Genomic DNA, 19942 nt, shown 5'->3' on the forward strand with positions numbered 1-19942 from the left:
TACAATGTTGATTTCAGTATATTGTGGTGGTATAAAGTATGATAATGGGGTTTTTTCACTATTTGATTCTTTTCGCAAGTATATATCCGAATTGCACGTGATAATTTTCAAAATATTTTATAGTTGATTATTGCTCCTGACACCGATAGCAGTGATAGTGTGATTGATGTGGTGTGTTGTGTTATGTTAGTGACAGCAAAAAGAGAAAAAAGAAGGAAAATTTTTTGGAAACAATACACACCAACAAACACTAACACACTAACACTAACACACTCAATTCATGTTCCACTCCATTTTTCTTTTTTTTTTTATTTTTTTTTTTTGACAACCAAAACCACAACTTTTTACAATCAGCCATTTATTGTATTTTCGACATCACCCACTTACTCACTGGACTTTCACATAAGTCTCCATCGTGATTTCAAGATACACACATAACTACATACACACACACACACATCCCTTATACATCGAGTTGTGTTTTGATTTAAGTTTACTTCATTTTGCTTTTGTTGTTTTTTTTTTTTTTTTTTTTTGGTTGTCACATCTTAAAGAAAGAGAGACAGAAAAAAAGAAAAATCATCAAACGAAAATCCGCCCTTATCGTCATCACCACCACATTCCCCAATCATTTTGATAAACTTTTTACAACCAGTTTGTACCACACCAAAAGCATCATCTTCATTACCATCATTCACAGATTCCACACATTTCTTAAACACACACACACACACACACACACATATATATACATATACATAGATCAACTACATTACAACCATGGATTTAAGAGTGGGCAAGAAATATCGCATTGGTCGTAAAATTGGATCAGGCTCATTTGGTGACATTTATCTTGGCACCAACATCATATCTGGTGAAGAAGTTGCCATCAAGTTGGAAAACACTAAAGCTAAGCATCCTCAATTGGAATATGAGGCAAAAGTATACAAGGCATTGAGTGGGGGTGTTGGTATACCATTTGTTAGATGGTATGGTACTGAATGTGACTATAATGCCATGGTTATTGACTTGTTAGGTCCTTCTTTGGAGGATTTATTCAATTATTGTAATCGAAAATTTACTTACAAGACTGTTTTGCTATTGGCTGATCAATTAATTTGTCGTATTGAATATATACACGCTAGATGTTTTATTCATCGTGATATCAAGCCGGATAACTTTCTAATGGGTATTGGAAGAAGAGGTTCACAAGTTAATGTTATTGATTTTGGATTGGCCAAAAAATATCGTGATCCAAGAACTCATTTACATATCCCGTATCGTGAAAATAAGAATTTAACTGGTACTGCAAGATATGCTAGTGTCAATACTCATTTGGGTATTGAACAAAGTAGAAGAGATGATTTAGAGAGTTTGGGTTATGTTTTGATTTACTTTTGTCGTGGTTCATTACCTTGGCAAGGTTTAAAAGCTGCTACAAAGAGACAAAAATATGATCGTATCATGGAAAAGAAGATGACTACACCCAACAATATCTTGTGTAAAGGATTACCAAGTGAGTTTTTGGATTATATGAATTATATTAAAACCCTAAGATTTGACGATAAACCAGATTATGCTTATTTGAGAAAATTATTTAGAGATTTATTCAAGAAGGAAAATTATCGATATGATTATGTTTTTGATTGGACGTTGTACAAGTTTCAATTGGAAAAACAAAGAGCTCAAGGCAAAGTGACCGATGGAGATAATAACAATAATAATAATCAAGAGAATAACGATCAACAACAACAACAAAATCAGAACCAACAGAGTCAACATCAACAACAGCAACAACAACAACAAGATGCACAAGATCAGCAACAACAACAACAACAACAACAACAACAGCAGCAGCAGCAACAACAACTTCAAGACTCTCAACAACAACAAAAACATTTTGCTGACCCTCGGTATCAAAACCAAAAGGCAATGTACACTCCAAACCAAAACTACCATGCCAGCTCCCAAAAAGTACCACCACCACAACCACAAGCAAATACTGGTAATCCAGCATGGCTTTGAGATGGAAAAAAAAGAGGGTGAGCACTCTCAGATACGCTTTTAGTACCTGACAGGGAGCAGCGTTTCGAGTACGTTGCGGTTTTGCATAAAGCTAAAGATTGTTTGTTGGCGTCAATTTATTTGTGGGGTGCATCAGCTTTACGGTTTGGTAGCAATATATCTTGCTACAATTAGGTCTGCTCTATAAAGGCTGCTCTTCATAAACAGATGACGTGAATCGGAATGGGTGGTGCATTTCAACAAATGAAGCCAGACTGTTTCCTCTACTAGATAATGTTTTTCAGATTGACTTTAGTCGTTGCTACTGTTTGGCTGTTTAGATTTTTTTCCATTCTTTCTAAACTACACTTTCGTCACCAAAAATGTATAATAAAAGGGCGTGAAACAGAAACTTTTTGTTGTTCAATTGATAGAATACTCGTACATATACATATATATAAATAGGGTAAAAATTTTGTTACTATGATTGTCTATTGCAAGTATCATCATCATCATCATCTATATTACTTCTCCTTTTGGTTCTTCTTTGGCTGCTTTGTCGATATAGTTGTGCAAAAAGTCGAAAATTGTAACCGAACCATTGCCAGTAGCACTGCCATTGTTCTTTGCTGCTGTACCATCGTCGCCTTCTTCAATCTCAGTGCTAGGAACACGATAACTATCAATATACCCAAAAAACCCATAATACACATTCTCTTTAACCTCCTCATCATAAATCTTATCATAAATAAACTTCATTTTAAAGTCAAGCATCTCGTTTTTGAACTTGTCAAAATCAATCGCATCATAAGCATGATCACGTAATTTGAAGTTGTAAGCGTCAAAAACGGGGTTTTCCAACAACAACCCCAATGCTGGTGCCTTGGGGATATTGATCTTGGTTGGTTGGAAACAATCGGCAATCATATCCAGTGGTAAATCGCATCGAATGGCTAATGTCGCCATACATATCATTTTACGAATTTGGTGCAACATAAATGATTGACCGTGTAATTTTATCGATATCCATTCGGTATTATTGATTACAAATGGGCTCAGGACCGTAGTGTCGATGATATATCTTTTGGAAGATGTATCTTTATAGGACTTGCCAATGGTGAAATTGTGGAAATTGTGGGTGCCTTTATATTGTTGCATTGTTGATGTGAATCGTTTCAAACGGTGCTGGGAGATTCTGTAAGCACGACGTGTGGCATTTTCAATCTGTTTAACTTGTTTGGCAATACGGAAAAGTGGCACATCTTGAGATGTATTAGTGGATTCCTCTTCAAGGTTGGTTTTTTCTTGAGGCGTTGAATCTGGGTTGGTTGTGTTGTTGGTTCCTTTAGCTTCTTGTTCATTCATTTGCGCAATTGCATCCAATTGATCTTGAGTAATTCCAGCCTCACTCACTTTCTCCTTCATCAATTGCCAAAATTGTTGACTTTCACCATCATCATCAACAAATAAATCAGGATACTTGGATTTATTTTCCTTGATCAATTCGTCCAATTGTGTACCCGGCTTTGGACTAATCAAACAATAAGTAGGCAACAAATACTCATATACTCTCGAAGAACACATTTTACGACAATCAAACCCCTTTGTTGTGCGTTGAATACCCCATATCCTAATCTGATCCGGTAAATAAGAATTAATCTTGTCCTTCAATTGAGGATCTTCAATAATCAATTTCAATGAAACGACATTACCAGCAGCATGGACACCTTTATCCGTCCTTGCTGTTCTTTGGAAACCCGATTTTTTCAAATCAAGAGAATTCTCCAAGGATATGGCGCCAGCTTTATAAAATGCCTCGTACAAGTCTTTTTCAATTGTCTTTACCCCGGGTTCATTTTGGATTTGGAGTCCGTTATAACCAGTACCACAGTAGCCTAGCATTACTGCACATTTACGTTTTGGTTTACGTTCCGATTTGGGGATGGGGTTACCTTGTTCGTCTAGCATGGGAACATACTCACTAAAAGAAGAAGGAGTTAGTAAAAAAGTTGGCTTCTCTCAACCCACAATAGGTGGACGATTAGGGGGACTTACCTACGATTGCTCATATTTCTGTCTGTTTTGCCTTTCTTTGGCATTTTGCAACCTCGAGCCAATTTGCGCTGATTTTGTTGAAGAATCAGCAGAAACAGCTTGTTGTTGTTGTTGTTGTTGTTGTTGTTGTTGAGGAGATTGGTCCAACGGTTGTTGATCTGCTTGCTCAATGTGGGTATTATCAGAAGTATCCATTTTTTCATTTACACGAGGGCGTAGATATCAGGTTTTGATGGAAGTGTCAATGGGTTGTTTGTTGATGGATGGATGGGCATCTCGAGTGAAAAAAAAAAGACAAAAAAATTACAAAATCGAAGAGACATGAGAAGATCATCGCTTTCACTGTTTACCCCATTACCAATAGCTCCCCATGAGACCATTAACAGAAGAAGAAACAAAAGTAGTATTTGAAAAACTAGCCAACTACATTGGCCGCAACATTGCCGCTCTTATAGATAACCCAGAAAACCCACATGTTTTCCGATTACAAAAAGATCGTGTTTACTACGTTTCTGAACAAGTTGCCAATTTCGCCACTTCAGTATCACGTCAAAACCTAATGTCGTTGGGTACATGTTTTGGCAAGTTCACCAAGACGGGTAAATTTAAATTACATATTACTGCATTACCTTATTTATCACAATATGCTAAATACAAGATATGGATTAAGCAAAATGGTGAAATGCCATTTTTGTATGGTAACCATGTCTTGAAAGCGCACATTGGTCGTATGAGTGATGATATACCGGAACATGCTGGTGTGATTGTTTACAGTATGGGTGATATTCCATTGGGGTTTGGTGTCAGTGCTAAGCTGACGCATGAGGCTAGAAATGTGGCTCCAACTGGTATAATTGCATTTAGGCAAGGAGATATTGGTGAGTACTTGAGAGAGGAAGATACATTGTTTACATAGGCGAAAGAAAATAAAACGCAGTAGATACGTCACCGTATGGATTGTGAAGGATTGTTATTTTTCTATTTACACATGTCTCTTTTTTTTTTTTTAATAGCTAATCAAATTTTGTTTCAAGATTCCATATGGGTTCCCTTGTGAAACAACATAGCTTGATTGTACCAATTTCTCAAATTGTAATTCCGGATCAAATTCCTGTCCAACAACATCGGCTTGATCGTCATTGAACTCCTTTTTATGGAAATCTTGTCTAGTTATTAAAACTTGTTGATCTCTCCAAAATGATAATAATGCTCTAACTTCATCCTTGGACAAAGGGGCAACTTTGATTGGTTTTATTCCTCCATTAGCCACTAATCTTTGTGAAACCGACATGTCCAAATCAGGGTACTTCATATATGGATCATACTCTTCGTTGGGATAAACAGCAACATGGGTGGTCTTTCTAGCAGGGGCAAAGTCACACGATTTGGCCAATAGTACCCCACCTTTATTAAAACTCAATTCACCACTTGCTGCTTTCAAAAGGAAATCACCCAATTCAAATTCGCTTACATGTATAGGTTTAAAGTCCGGTGCACGATATTGAGTTATTGAAAAATCAGCCATGGCGTTGAAATCGTCAACTGATAAGATGACGGGTATTGTTTTGGAATGTTGCTTCAATTGGTTTACGAAAAATTGGAACGCCATTGTTGGTTGTACTTTGTTAATTTCCCTATTTTGTGAAAGATAATCATACAATGTGTGTTCACCAGCTTTCAAGTTATACTCTTGCTTATCTTGATAGAATTTGACATCTTCCGTTAGTTTGAGTTTTTGGAAAATATCTTTATTCACCGCCAATATCTTGCGTAACCATCTCTTCGTTGCCATTGGTTGTTGATATAATCCCAACTTATTATTCTTGAAATAATCAGATGAACCGTTGCCTATTATGTCAGCAGAGTGTAAATGCAATATGACGACTTCATTTTTGAATTCTTGCAAAGCCAAAGCTAATGCTTGGTTGACCAATGTAGATTTACCACTTCCTTTGATACCATCAATGTATTTACGATTGGTCTTGGATTCATTGACGAGATTTTTCACAAATTCGTCGTAAATCTTGACTGTGTTCGAAGTGGTTAGGGACACCGGATTCCTAAACATTTCATGATGTTGAAATTTCTTAAATGCTTGGAAAGTACGCAACTTGTCTTCTATATCAGCTGGGTATACAGTGATTGTTGATGTGGCTAAACTGTCTTTTGTCAATGGCTCAACATAATCAATTGAAGGTGCCAATTTCTCCAAACTCAAATTCTGTACTGCATCTTTGAAAGGATAATGAGTCAAACTAGTAGATTTCTTGACTTTTTCCTTTTCAACTACTTTTCTTCTCAAGATTTGTTTCGATTTACCTTCCTTTTGTCTTGGTGTGGCTAGAAGTGCAGTTGTGGTTGTGAAACTGCGGGTGGTCAGTATTAGTGGAATTCGACCAGTTAGTCTCACTTTGGCCAAATCAACAGACAATCTTAACATGTCAGCTGTATATCAACTTGGTTTTGGCTGAATGTTCTGATACTAGCCTTTTGGGTACGGGTGTGGAAAAATTTTTGTATACTAACAAACCCAACTTATTTTTTGGTTTCCATGTACACTACCCAATCCATCTGTTTGAAAATTTTTTTTCTCTTTCTTACAATAAAACATTTGCAACTTCAAACTTCAACACTTCAACACTTCTCTTCTTCTTTTCTTCTTTGTTCAAGTTTAACTATTTGAACCATCATATTATGTTTAGAAGCTTGATACGACATGATTTGCTACCTATAATACATACTAATCACCCAGCTTCCCTTCAATTGAGATGTTTGTCAAGATACTCTTCCAAAGTTGCCGCATCGAAGAAATATCAACTAAACACCAAACAAAAGATACGACACCAAGCCAAGGAAGAATCAGAAACAGAGTCTAAATCCAAAAAGGGACTTGTCTTTGAGTCGGGAAAGTTTTCACAGCTACACAATGACTTGAAAGTTCCGCTAGATTCCGCTGAATCAAAGATTGATAATTTTGATCAATTGAAAATTTTCCCCTCGGTGAGGGAGGCCATGATTAAAGAGATCAAGTCACAATACAACCTCAAGGGACCTCAACACGCATCACTTGATGAGATCAAGATCAAGCCAACACCGGTACAGATTTCTGCTATTCGCAAAATCAACCAAACGAGAAGAGCTAACAAAGACTTGGAAGAGATGGATGAAGGGGAACGTATTTTTTACGAATTGAAACACGAAAATGAGTTGAAAAAGACCAAAATTTTTACAGTTGCTGCTGAAACTGGCTCAGGTAAAACATGGAGTTTCCTTGCTCCTCTTTTGTCTAAATTGAAAGAGGACGATTTCAATTGGTTCAGGGATAATACTAGGAAATATGAACTTTTCAAAAAGTCAGAACAAGTTAGGTCAATCATTTTGGTTCCTACTCATGAATTGGTTGAACAGGTGTATGCTGTACTTGACAGATCTAACAAGTTTTCTTTGGACCATGACAACATACCTCGTCAGTATAAAGAATTCCTTGATCTACCAGAAAATGCAACACTAGGGTTATCCATTATGAAATTGTCGCATGGTGATCCGCCAATATCGCTTTATAAACAATTGCGTAATTTCGGTAAAGTTGATGTGCTAGTAACAACACCAGCTAAAATTACAGGCTTTTCCAAATTGGAAGCCATTGACCGTCCATTCAAGATCTTCAAGAGCGTGAGGTATTGTATCTTGGATGAAGCTGATACATTGTTTGATCCATCATTTTTAAAAGATACTACAGCAGTGGTTAAAAATTTCCCCAAATTACTTGATTTGATTTTAGTTTCGGCGACCATTCCAAAGGAATTTGAAAAGACATTAACAAGGTACTTTCCTGATGAAAAATCAATTATTCGAGTATCAACTCCCTCATTACATAAAGTTCCTCGAAACATAAAAGTAATGACATTGGATGCTGACTTGCCGCCTTATAATGGATCAAAACCAAGATGTTTAGCTCAGGCTATTTATGCTATATCAAGAGATGGTACAGAACCTGATTATGTGAAGCGAATTATTGTTTTCGTTAACGAGAAATCAGAAGTTGATGGATTAGTTGATTTGATGATTACAAAATATGGAATCCGAGAACAGGATATCTCTGGAATATCTGGTAAAGTGAAAGTGCAAGATCGTAAGGATTTTATTGAACCGTTTTTGCGACCTGCACAATTGATCAAGCATGATTTAGAGGGAAGCAAAGTTAAGATTTTGGTTACAACGGACTTACTAGCAAGAGGGTTGAATTTTATTGGCATCAAGAATGTTATATTGATGGGTTTACCACAAAGCTCAGTTGATCTTGTACATAGATTAGGAAGAACAGGAAGGATGAATCAACTGGGCCGCGTGTTTATCATTGCTGATAAAAAATCCAAGAAGTCTTGGGTCAAAGGATTGGGGAATGCTGTGATTAGAGGTATCAAGATTGGCTAAAAAATGAATGGGTATGTATTTTTCGTTATTCAAATGATGATTATTAGACATTTATTCAGACGTTAGACTTCTGAGTTTATTATGCGGAAGACGTGTCAAGATAACTGATTGAATAAAGGGGAGTTGTGGAATGCAATCTTACTAACAATGAATGACAACTTAAAAAGATTATGAATTTCAGTTTTTCTCAAATAGGGTTATTTTTTATGATAGGTATGTGTTATCCGAGACTGAACATTTGCAAGGCTATGCTTTTCCCTTCCTCGAATGATGAAACACTAAACAGACCAAATTTACGAACGCTTGACTTCCTACATTTTATAGCATGGGGAAAAGTCTACTTTACTATATCTGATTCAGAGGAAATAGCTACCAGCAATTGCAAATAAAGCGTATCTCATGGAAGGATCTTTTTTACTAACAACTGTTACAGATTTTATATTCAATTGACAAGGTTATTTCAAAGACAGCGTGGGTATCACTTGTAGGACAATGCATAAACCCCTGGGAATTAATTTAATACTTTACTTGTGTTCACAGTGTATTGATATTTATACGCCCCAGGGAAATCAAAATTTATGAGTCAGCTATATACACTTTATATTTGAAGGAGATTTACCATTCCTTTCGAGTATTGGAATTAGTCTGACACAGATATTGCAAGTAAATCTCTTTTGAACAGCTTCTGTAGTGTAGAAGAAATATAACGTTTCCCTAACGTGAATGCAAACTTTTTGCAAATGTACTTTGTTTTTATGTGGGGTTTTAGCGATGCGGAAATAGAAAGAAGAAAAAACAACATTTTGGCGGGGATGCAATGAAATATTTTGTCTGTCTGTCTGTCTGTCTGTCTGTCTGTTCGGTTTCTTTTTCCTTTTTGTCGGATTGTCGGATTGTTGTTTTCGCAATTTGACTGGAGACAGTACATGCATACGCCAAATGAAAAATTCAAATTGATAAGACCAGAGAGCTGTGAAAAATTAGTAATACTAAACGTTTTCTTTTTCCTTTTATCAATATTGTTCAACAAGATATTGGGTCGACATTAGTTTTACAGATATCAGGGTCCTCACTATACTTCAACTACCACTTTCATTTAAACACTTTTTACCGACTCTTTTGTCAAGAACGCCGACACTGTCATTTCGCATCATGTCGCAATCATTCAGCACCACCGTCAAGGACTTACAAAATGATATGTACTACGGTAATGAAGTACTCAACCGTGTTTCGTTCCTTAGAGAAGATACCGAGTTCATTTCCAAATCGTTATTCCATCCATCCACTCGATTCATTTTCTTCAACAAGCAAAATCCATTAGTGCACAAGAATTTCCCCAATATGTTGGCCATTATGACTAATGGTGATAACCAAATTTGTGTTGACCAAATTGAACCTGGACAGTCGAATAACATTGGATATATCGGCAATTTACAATTTCTTCCTCGTGGGTTAATGAACCATGTTTCTCATTGGAAGGAGATTTTGCATACTTGGAGTGAAGATAACAAGAACATGAATAAAGAGTTGAGAAGTCCAGGGAAGCCAACTTTTTTGTTTATGGGACTTCTTGATGAATCTGTGGGGTTGGATATCAACTCATTAAAAGTGGATTGTGAATTGAATGGAGATGAAAAGTATTTGGATCATCAAGGCAGGTATCAAGGTATTGCTTATTTTGCGGTTGACGTATCTTCCAATAAGGAGTTGTGTCGTAACTTGGTTCATTTTGTTAATGATTCAATTAATGAAAAACAACACACTGAAAAGACACCTGAGGAAAATGGTGTCTTTTTCACCCATTCAAGAAAACATTTTCTAACTTTTGAGTCAAAGGAAGCTAGTTTGTTTAGTCAAGGAGCAATGTTTTTCCATTGGTTGACTACCAACAAGTTTTGTCCTGGTTGTGGTCATCCAACTATACCTATTCACGCAGGTGGGAAATTGTACTGTACCAATGAGGAGACTGTAAGTAGCGATGACGCTACCGCTGCCGCTGCCAGTGACAAGCCCGATGCGAGATCAGTGTGTCCTGTGAAAAGTGCACCGGTATCAAACGTCTCCTTCCCAAGAACAGATATGGCGGTAATATCAATAATCACCAACACTGATCGATCCAAGATCTTGCTTTCTTTGGGCAAAAGACATTTCACTTCGAAAATGTATTCATGTACTGCTGGATTCATGGAACCTAGTGAAACAGTTGAAGTTGCCACCAAGAGAGAAATTTGGGAAGAAACTGGAGTCACTTGTGACCAAGTCAATGTGGTAATGACACAACCATGGCCGTTCCCATCGAACTTGATGATTGGATGTGTTGGTGTAGTTGAGTTTAATGGAACCAATGAATTGATCCATTTAGGTCACGATAATGAGTTGTTGGATGCTAGATGGTTTGATACTTCATTTGTACGTAAATTGGTGTATCCTGAACAAGTGACTGATGCTGATAAACATTTCAACCCCGAAGGTATTATGATTCCTATGGGACAATCAATCGCTTACGACTTGATTAAAATGTGTGTTGATGAAGAAGAGGAAAAGCAAAAAGAAGATTATAAGTTATAGTGGTTATTAGTAGATCATGGTAGATGTGTCACATACTAATTGTGTATCTAGTTGTACTTTCACATAGACTTGTACTTTTATTTATTTATTTGTTCATGATGAAGTGGATGTGAAGTATCTTAAGGATGGTAAGAGGCAAAACATATTGGGTAACAAAAGTTGCAAACAACTGCAAACAATTGCAAACAATATTTCTCGTACGACACTTATTTTGTGAGTTTACCTCTTCCACTACCTGATATGGATATTCATTACGCTTTTCCTCTTCAGCAAAATCCCACAAAGCGTGGCACCATGTTTATCGAATCTAGATCTGAACACCCCTGGCAACCTCTCTCCTTCCCCCTTTCTTTTTTTTTTTTTTTTTCTATTAGTATAACGTATCCCCAATGACTAATACCGTTTTTGCCCTACAACATTGATTCGTATACCCTTGATTACACACGGGCATGATCGGTGCTGAAAATAAAACCACACTTTCGAGTAAACACGGGGATGAAAGGAGTTAAGGCCCACCCGCGAAAGAGGCTTTAAAAGGGAACTCCACTTAATTAGTTACTCTTGTACGGCATTTTATAATGGAGCACGTGTCCTCCGTTTTCGCTTCGAAAAGAATTCCTCCGAATGTTTGCATGTGCATAAATTTGTGTCATTGTTTCAGTGTGAGTGTGAGTGTGTTTGTGTGTAATATGCAGTACACACATACACACACTACATCCGACTTTATATTTCACTCGGGTTTAAAGCATCCTACTCTGCTCCACACTTTTACATAGTATCTATATATATTTCACTACGTATCCTACTTGTTACTCATCATCCCTTTCAGTGTACGAGCTTGATGCTATGAAGAGGTTTTTTTCACGTATATGACAACTAACTTCAAATAAATCCACATCCACTACTAAAAGAATGGCGTCAACCACAACTACAACTAATGCTCCTAGGTCGACTTCATCGTCACAACTGGTGCTTCCTTTCATGACGAATTCCTCCACCACATCTCCTGTAATAGCCGGTCATCGTGGATTCAAGAGCTCATACACGGAAAACACTTTACTTGGATTTGGTAAATGCTTTGAAGCTGGTGCTACTGTTATCGAAACTGACTTGTGGTTAAGTTCGGATAACGTTATTATTATATCTCATGATATATCCACCAAACGTGTGTTTGTTGATCAAGATGGCAATGAAACTGATTACAAGGTTACTAAAACTCCTTATGATCCTATATTGAAGAGCTTAAAGACTAAAGAAGGTGGATTTCCTTTGCTTTCCTTTGTTGATGTGTTGCAATGGTTTAAACAGTATGTTGACTCCACTGGGTCTAATGAACACAAGTTACAATTGGATATCAAGAAATTCAATCCAGCCAAAATTACCAAGTACATCGTCAGCGATTTGCTAAAAGTTCACAATGATTTATCTTGGTGGTATCATAGAATTCAATGTGGTGTTTGGGATTTATCATTTTTAAAATATTTCAACCAGGAACCATTTTTTCAAGACAAGTTTAAGGAAGTTAATGAGTTTGGTTATAATCAGTTTGATATTTTCCACATTAGTTTAAACTGGAGAGATTCAATAAATTATATAAACTACAATTACTATTTGGATGAAACGACACCCAAGGACAAGATCAAGATAAAATTGACTGGGGTTTCATTGCTTTATATTGCTACATGGTCAACTGAGTTTCTCACTAAATTTGTGCCACTTTTACAACTTCAAAATTTAAAGCTTTACTCGTGGACAATAAACACCAAATTCCAATTTGAATATCTCGTTAAAGTTGGCAAATTGGCCAAATTGGTTGAGTATGGAGTCGTTTCTGATCATCCTGACTTGATGGTGAAGTACAAACGACATGAAGATGCTGAAAGCGATACTGATGTTGAAAATGAACAAGTTTGTGACGTGAAACCACTCGTGTCTTATGAAAGTAAAAATTTCTACTATAATGAAGATGGTGATTTGAATATCGAACTAACGTGGAATCAAATGATACTTCATTGGTTGTATAAGCAATTTATGTCATTAAATGGATCCCAAAGGAAAATCACTACTGATGCTCAACGATTTGCTGCCAAAGTCGATCCAAATGAAGTTAATGAAGTTAAACCCAATGCCATGGCGGTATACATTTTCCAAAAATGCCAAAAGTACGGTATATTTTAGAATATAGAAAGATTAGCTAAAGAAGTTTATACATTTACAAAACTATCCAAATTTACAAAGTCCTGTTCATCTTGATAATCTTCAACTTCAGTCTTGAAATCAAAAATTGAAAACTCTTTGTTCTTGACAAGGTATTCTCTTGTCGATTCAGGAATCTGACCTTTCAACTCTTCCAAGTTCCTCACCAACCCTTTCTCCACTAAACTTTGTCTTGTGGCTTTAAACAACCCACTATGCCCCTCAATCTCCTCCACTTTATCATCGAATTTCAAAACATCGCATAATGATCGAATATCATTGAGTTCCAACTCAACAGAACTAACACCACTTCCATTGATAAACGCCAATATCTGATCTAGGTCGACTCCTTGGAATGACGCTATATATGAAGCTTGTAATGGATTCACCAGGTGCTGTTCATCATCTCCTCGCGGGAATGTCTTGTTGACAATAAATCTCCATACAACCTCCAATATCGTGTCAATAAACTCAGTGTCTAGTTCAGAATCGGTAAACCATGGTCCACCAGTCACATCAATACTTGGTTGCAAATGATACAACATGTAGATTTTTCTCGTTGGATGTTTGACCGACTTGATGGATTTGATATATCGTTGATGTTCTAGGTTCTTTAAACATTTTGACACAATATGTTGATGCAAATTGGTCTTGGCTTTAAGGGTCTTTGTCCAAATACCTTCACGTTGACTAGCTTCAATGTATGAATAAATCATTCGTTCATCATCGGTCATACTGACCAACTTCTTAGCATCATCAATACTAACTGCCTGAAATCGTATTTCCTCACCCGATTTAGTCAATTTGATCAAATTGGCATTGAGAAGCTCCTGTAGTAATAACATCAACTCTGATTCTTTTGTAACATTAATTAAATTGGATGCTTCCTGTTGTGTGAATGCTTTGGAAGCAGGTGATTCCCGCATTTTCGTATGAAGTAGTTTTGCATAATCTGAAACCTCCGGCATCGCTATAAAAAAGGTTGTGTGGTGTAGCGTTGGATACAAGGTGTTAGTGAGTCTTTAGATTGAACTCATCTTTTCACCATCTCAATACAATTTTTTTTTTTTTGTATGGCAAGTTTGTATCACAAATTGAACATTGGGTATGAGGTAACAACTTACCCATATTCTTTATAAGAAAAATCATGGACGAGAATGACATAGACACACTCGATGTGCCGTTGAGGCCCAAGATTAAACCAGTTTTCAAGAGGAAACCAACGGATACAAACATATCGTCGTCGTCATCGCGAAGAGTTGGAGCAGTACAGATTGAGGAGGAAAAAACTATGGACGAGAAGACAAGAGAGGAGAGTAATACTTTAATAGTACCCGGGGTATCCCATGTGATGAACCTTGGGTCCAAAGGTAAACAGAGCTTGATAAATCACAGTGTATCGTCACAACGAAATAGAGCTACAGGAACTGATCACGACGATTCAAGTGTGGATGAGGCAAAGGAACAGCATACTGGATATGTGAATCCCACTATATCTCGTGTGATAAAGAGCCATCCTAGATTTAAAAAGAAGCCAGTAAACTCCGGTGCTTCTCAACGCACTAGAATTGCTACTTTTGACAATGGAGATGAAGGTGGTGACGAGCTAAGCACAATTGACCCACTACGAGAGCCGAAAGTTGATCCTATATATGAAAAGAAGCCAATGAGTGCAGTTCGTGCTTCATTTTTATCGAGAGAGGCAGGAGCAATCCCTATTGACAATGGAATTGAGAACAATGAAGACGAAGGGGAGGAGGAGGAGGTTGAGATTAGGATCAAGCCTTCATTGACGTCCCAAACACGAGCTCCAAATGAACCTTCCAAACGACGCTTAAACTTGTCCAAATATAAAGCTGCAATCAATGAAACTGACGAACAGGGGGGCAATGGGTTGGAGAAGGAGCTGGCAAAAAAGATGACGAAGGAGCAGTTCAAGGGGTTGCTGAGCACACCCCAACTCACATCTGACATTGAGGACCCTGAAGACAATCCCATTGTTGTTGATATTGGAAAATTCAATGTCAGTTTCTCCCCTGGAAAAGAAACTTCATCACCACCAGATATCAAGAATCTCTCTCCGAAACCTGGTGCTAAGGAACCACCACGATCGCCAACACCGTTACTTGATTTTGATAGTGAAAATTCCGAGAACAACCCTGTTATTGCCAACATTGATGAATTGGATTTCAAGTTCTCCCCACAAAAAGAACCCTCCATACCACCAAATATCGAGATCCCATTACGTAGATCGAAACGTTATGAACCACCAACTAGCAGTACACTACCTTATAGTCCTAAACCCTCACTGCCTCGATCATATGTCCCCATTCATTCCAATGCTGAACCACAAACTATTTCTAAACGACAGTATCTCAATCAAATTGCATCGGAGTATAATGACGATAAGAACTATGACGATGGTGCGCCATCTTCTACAAACAAGGAGCTACAGCAGCCCGATTTCGATCCTGATTCAAGGTATGATTATGAGTTGAGTGATGAAGACATGGGTGTGCTTAAAGCTAAACGTAATATTGATTTTGAACACAAGTATAATGATGAGATTGTGAGTGATTATGGATCAAGTGATGATGACGGGTTTGGTCGTGGCTATGGTAGGTCTAGTGGCTTCAATGGGTATGGAAATGATGGATATATGGATTATGCATCTGGGTATGGATACATTAATCAAAAATCCAAACCAAAACAGCAGTCCCATGTCAAAGTGTTTACCATTCAAGAGCAAATTACCCGAATTGAAGAACGGTTGAAATTGGAGTGTGCTAAACAAAAACAAAAGGAGGCGGTAAGGGCTAATTTGTTGAAACGTAAAGAAGAAATCCAACAACAAAGAGATGCATTGATTCAAAAATTACAGGATTGGAAACTATAGTTGTATAGGTTTTGAGATAGAGAGACTAGGTTAGCTTGATTTAACCAAGAGACGTGCACGTTTGCCCAATTTTTCAACGATTTTATTGGTATATGTTTTAGCGCGCTTAATTCTTGACTCATTTACCAAATGTGGAAAATTTTTCTTTCAATTATAAAATCTTACTTTTCTGCACCAGGATCAGATCCTTTATACCCATTTCTTTAAACCTACTTCCAATCCAGCAAATTAGTCGTTTTTGTAAAAAAATGTCAGTTAGAACAGTCACTACTAAAAGGATTTTATCCACCGGCACCACCACTTTGAAATCACAATCACAAGCGGCCAACACACCACCTCGCCATTTAGTCAATATTGCCCAATTGACAACCGATGAATTTTCATCATTGATCACCAAAGCACAGTATTTGAAACAGGTTTACAAAACCGGTCAAGCTTCCGCCATTGCTGAAAATCACAACAAGTTGTTGGGCAAATTAGTAGCACTACTTTTTTCCAAAAGATCAACAAGGACAAGAATCAGTACTGAAGGAGCAGCAGCTTTTTTTGGTGCACAACCAATGTTTTTGGGTAAAGATGATATTCAATTGGGTGTTAATGAGTCCATGTACGATACTACGAAAGTCATTAGTTCAATGACATCATGCATCTTTGCTCGTGTTAATAAACATCTGGATATTGTCAACTTGTGCAAGGACTCGAGTGTCCCCATAATCAATTCACTTTGTGACAAGTATCATCCATTACAAGCCATTGCTGATTTGTTAACCATCAAGGAGAGTTTTGGTGGAAATACTAAAGGTTTGAAGTTGGCTTGGGTTGGTGATGCAAATAATGTGATTAATGATTTAGCTATTGCTAGTTTGAAAATGGGCATCCATGTTTCGATATCAATTCCGGAATCGATTTCAATGGATAAAGATGTTGAACAAGATGCAAGGCAGATTGCTCAACAACAAGGTGTTGAATTTGAAATTGTGAATCAGCCACAACAAGCTTTACGTAATGCCAATATTGTAGTTACTGATACGTGGATTTCCATGGGTGAAGAACTGCAGAAGGTTGCTAAATTGAAGCAATTTGCTGGGTATCAAATTGACATGGAGTTGATTAAACTGAGTCAAGTTGCTCCAAATTGGATCTTTATGCATTGTTTACCTAGACATCAGGAAGAAGTTGCTGATGATGTATTCTATAGTGACAATTCAGTTGTTTTTGAGGAAGCTGAGAACAGATTGTATGCTGCCATGGCTGTGATTGAAGCATTTGTGGTGAATAAAGGGGACTTATTAAAGTAGGAAACGTATACATAGATGAGAATAAAGAGCAATGTTTAACGATGTCAGGGTACCATCGTAGATCTAGAGGTGCCATTGTAGGGGTCTACGTGTAATAAAAGGGTTTCTCCAAAACTGTGGATGTTGGGTGTCTATGGCGGGGATCTAACCTCTTTCCCCCCCCTATTGTTCGTTTTAGGAAATCTTGCCGCCAAAACAAAAAAATTTAGACTCCACAATTTTTTCATTCCAGAAAGATCTCCGAGAATTGGACAAACGATTATAAATAGGGGGGGAAATAGAATTTCAATTCCAAACTCAATTGTTTTTCAATTCCATCCCACATCAGTGTATATTCGAAAAAAATGACAGCAAAGGTTATTGTCTCTGGAGGAACAGGTTTTATTGCTCAACACATTCTCAAACAGTTATTAAACCATAATTACAATGTTGTAACCACAGTTAGATCACAAGCTAAAGGTGATCATTTATTAAAATTGTTTAATTCACCATCTAGTTTGAGCTATGAAATTGTTGAAGATGTTGGTAAACCAGGTGCATTTGATCAAGTGTTGGAAAAGAATCAAGATGCCACAGTTTTCTTGCATACGGCATCGCCATTCCATTATAAAGCTACTGATGTAGCCAAGGAATTGTTGGAGCCAGCAGTTGAAGGTACCAAGAATGCATTAAAGGCAATTCAAAAATATGGGAAAAACATCAAAAATGTTGTAATTACCTCATCTTTTGCCGCTGTTGGTTCTGCTGACAAGACTACTGATCCTAAAGTTGTGTTTACTGAACAAGATTGGAATGATATTACATGGGATGAAGCTGTAAAAAATGTTGTTAATGGATATAGAGGTTCAAAGACATTTGCTGAACGTGCAGCATGGGATTTCATCAAGGAAAATGATTCTCCTTTTAAATTGACAACGGTGAATCCTGGTTTTACATTTGGACCTCAATTGTTTACTTCAGAAATAAAAGATCAATTAAACACATCATCAGAAGTGATTAATTCAATAGTAAAGTTGAAACCAAATGATCCAATCCCAACATTCAAGGGTAATTGGATTGATGTACGTGATGTGGCAAAAGCTCATGTTGTTGCATTTGAAAACCCAAAAGCAGCTGGTCAAAGATTGATTTTAGCTGCAGGTACTTTTACTGAACAATCAATTGTTGATTTGATCAATGCCAAGTTTCCCAATTTGAATCTTCCTAAAGGTGAACCAGGTGCTGATTTAAAGATTAAAAAGGAAGGATTGGCATCAGTTGACAACTCAAAGACTAAAGAAATCTTGGGGTATGAGTTTATTGATCTTGATAAATCAGTTACTGATTCTGTGCAACAAATCTTGGATGCTAAAAAGAGTAAAAGTGGTGCATTGTAGATGAAAGATGCTGAAAAAAGAGAGAAGTAGAAGGGTTATAAAATCAAAGTGCTTACAAGTTTGCCAGACTTTGCAGCCAATGAATATATATACTCATACCTAACTTTTTCCAACATTGTTGTTAAAACAAACGTTAGTGAAGCTGAGTAAGAAGACACATTAGTATCGATATATATATATATATATAGATGGTGATTGAGCTTCAAATAAATAATATCTCGTGATATCCACGTGACTAGAATGATAAATTGTGGCTATGCAAGGCAGAGAGTAGCTGTTGAAGAAACCCCCAAAAAAAGAAAAAGAAAAAAAAAAAAGAAAAGAGAATTTCTTTTCTCCTGTTCAGGTTAAGGTACACGCTAAATTGTACAAACCAAGACAATAATAAGAGTTGAGTTTGAACCCGTTTTTGTTATTACTTTTGTTGTTTTACTCTTTGCAAATAAGAAGGAACATACACCAATAAGAACATAGAGCGTAGAATACATATCCATGAGCTTGTCGCTTTGAGTAAAAATTTATTTTTTAGTGAGGAACCGATGAATCCTATTGTTACTGTACTCTACTTTGACAGATATATACATGGTTATGATACTTTAAGAATATCGTGTAGCTTTCACCCTTGGCCCATTGAACACAATGCCAAAGCCAATTGTTTTTGAATCCGACTTAAAAGATACAAACCGCCTTGGTTTCTATGGCTTACTTTTGCATAATGCAATGACAATTGATGTGCAGCAAAAGGGTTAATAATAGTATATAAAAGTACCTAAAAATAGATATAATCAGTGAGTTTTACTCTTACCATTAAGTTTGTAGGCGGTAAGAGACCTGGGGTCTAGCTTACGCAACGAGAATTCGTTGAAGCACCAAGCCTTTCTTGTAGTTTAGTTGTATGATGGGTGTGTCCTCTTAAAAGGCGAGGACTTGAGTATACGGGAATGTAATTTTCTTCTTTTGATTTTAAGTGGTGTTGCATAATAATTTTATTCCAAAGCCTTGGCCAGTTAATTCGATGGCTGTGACTCTGTCTAGAGTAGAGCAATTGTACTTACTGTATACATACCATTGACATAGTCAAAAGTGGGGAACCACAGGTAGACATACTGGCTGAA

The 19942-nt window shown here is 37.0% G+C and overlaps 11 protein-coding genes across 11 annotated transcripts; 8 read left to right on the forward strand and 3 right to left on the reverse strand. All coding sequences in view use genetic code 12, as the record gives it.

The window, feature by feature from the left end:
- Positions 1–780: 780 nt before the first annotated feature.
- Positions 781–2025, forward strand: HRR25 (serine/threonine protein kinase; the record flags this gene model as incomplete). The annotated part of the gene is made up of 1 exon (XM_036807279.1): positions 781–2025. One exon carries the CDS (start codon positions 781–783, stop codon positions 2023–2025), a length of 1245 nt encoding a protein of 414 aa, XP_036662908.1.
- Positions 2026–2523: 498 nt separating this feature from the next.
- Positions 2524–4262, reverse strand: CPAR2_601440 (pseudouridine synthase; the record flags this gene model as incomplete). The annotated part of the gene is made up of 2 exons (XM_036807290.1): positions 2524–3985; positions 4060–4262. 2 exons carry the CDS (start codon positions 4260–4262, stop codon positions 2524–2526), a joined length of 1665 nt encoding a protein of 554 aa, XP_036662909.1.
- Positions 4263–4429: 167 nt separating this feature from the next.
- NIP7 (ribosome biosynthesis protein) lies at positions 4430–4975 on the forward strand (the record flags this gene model as incomplete). The annotated part of the gene is made up of 1 exon (XM_036807301.1): positions 4430–4975. One exon carries the CDS (start codon positions 4430–4432, stop codon positions 4973–4975), a length of 546 nt encoding a protein of 181 aa, XP_036662910.1.
- A 90-nt stretch (positions 4976–5065) lies between these two features.
- CPAR2_601460 (mitochondrial 37S ribosomal protein mS29) lies at positions 5066–6499 on the reverse strand (the record flags this gene model as incomplete). Its single annotated transcript, XM_036807312.1, has 1 exon — positions 5066–6499. One exon carries the CDS (start codon positions 6497–6499, stop codon positions 5066–5068), a length of 1434 nt encoding a protein of 477 aa, XP_036662911.1.
- A 254-nt stretch (positions 6500–6753) lies between these two features.
- On the forward strand, positions 6754–8493 carry CPAR2_601470 (ATP-dependent RNA helicase; the record flags this gene model as incomplete). The annotated part of the gene is made up of 1 exon (XM_036807324.1): positions 6754–8493. One exon carries the CDS (start codon positions 6754–6756, stop codon positions 8491–8493), a length of 1740 nt encoding a protein of 579 aa, XP_036662912.1.
- Positions 8494–9645: 1152 nt separating this feature from the next.
- On the forward strand, positions 9646–11061 carry CPAR2_601480 (NAD(+) diphosphatase; the record flags this gene model as incomplete). Its single annotated transcript, XM_036807335.1, has 1 exon — positions 9646–11061. The coding sequence occupies one exon, from the start codon at positions 9646–9648 to the stop codon at positions 11059–11061; it is 1416 nt and encodes a 471-aa protein (XP_036662913.1).
- A 912-nt stretch (positions 11062–11973) lies between these two features.
- On the forward strand, positions 11974–13239 carry CPAR2_601490 (phosphatidylglycerol phospholipase; the record flags this gene model as incomplete). The annotated part of the gene is made up of 1 exon (XM_036807346.1): positions 11974–13239. The coding sequence occupies one exon, from the start codon at positions 11974–11976 to the stop codon at positions 13237–13239; it is 1266 nt and encodes a 421-aa protein (XP_036662914.1).
- Positions 13240–13265: 26 nt separating this feature from the next.
- CPAR2_601500 (DNA-directed RNA polymerase III subunit) lies at positions 13266–14225 on the reverse strand (the record flags this gene model as incomplete). The annotated part of the gene is made up of 1 exon (XM_036807357.1): positions 13266–14225. One exon carries the CDS (start codon positions 14223–14225, stop codon positions 13266–13268), a length of 960 nt encoding a protein of 319 aa, XP_036662915.1.
- A 179-nt stretch (positions 14226–14404) lies between these two features.
- Positions 14405–16153, forward strand: CPAR2_601510 (uncharacterized protein; the record flags this gene model as incomplete). Its single annotated transcript, XM_036807368.1, has 1 exon — positions 14405–16153. The coding sequence occupies one exon, from the start codon at positions 14405–14407 to the stop codon at positions 16151–16153; it is 1749 nt and encodes a 582-aa protein (XP_036662916.1).
- A 248-nt stretch (positions 16154–16401) lies between these two features.
- ARG3 (ornithine carbamoyltransferase) lies at positions 16402–17451 on the forward strand (the record flags this gene model as incomplete). The annotated part of the gene is made up of 1 exon (XM_036807379.1): positions 16402–17451. One exon carries the CDS (start codon positions 16402–16404, stop codon positions 17449–17451), a length of 1050 nt encoding a protein of 349 aa, XP_036662917.1.
- A 344-nt stretch (positions 17452–17795) lies between these two features.
- CPAR2_601530 (methylglyoxal reductase (NADPH-dependent)) lies at positions 17796–18827 on the forward strand (the record flags this gene model as incomplete). Its single annotated transcript, XM_036807390.1, has 1 exon — positions 17796–18827. The coding sequence occupies one exon, from the start codon at positions 17796–17798 to the stop codon at positions 18825–18827; it is 1032 nt and encodes a 343-aa protein (XP_036662918.1).
- Between the last annotated feature and the right edge of the window lie 1115 nt (positions 18828–19942).

The sequence above is a fragment of the Candida parapsilosis genome, contig 005504 (genome assembly GCF_000182765.1).
Source record: "Candida parapsilosis strain CDC317 annotated contig 005504".
In the NCBI taxonomy this organism is placed as follows: domain Eukaryota; kingdom Fungi; phylum Ascomycota; class Pichiomycetes; order Serinales; family Debaryomycetaceae; genus Lodderomyces; species Lodderomyces parapsilosis.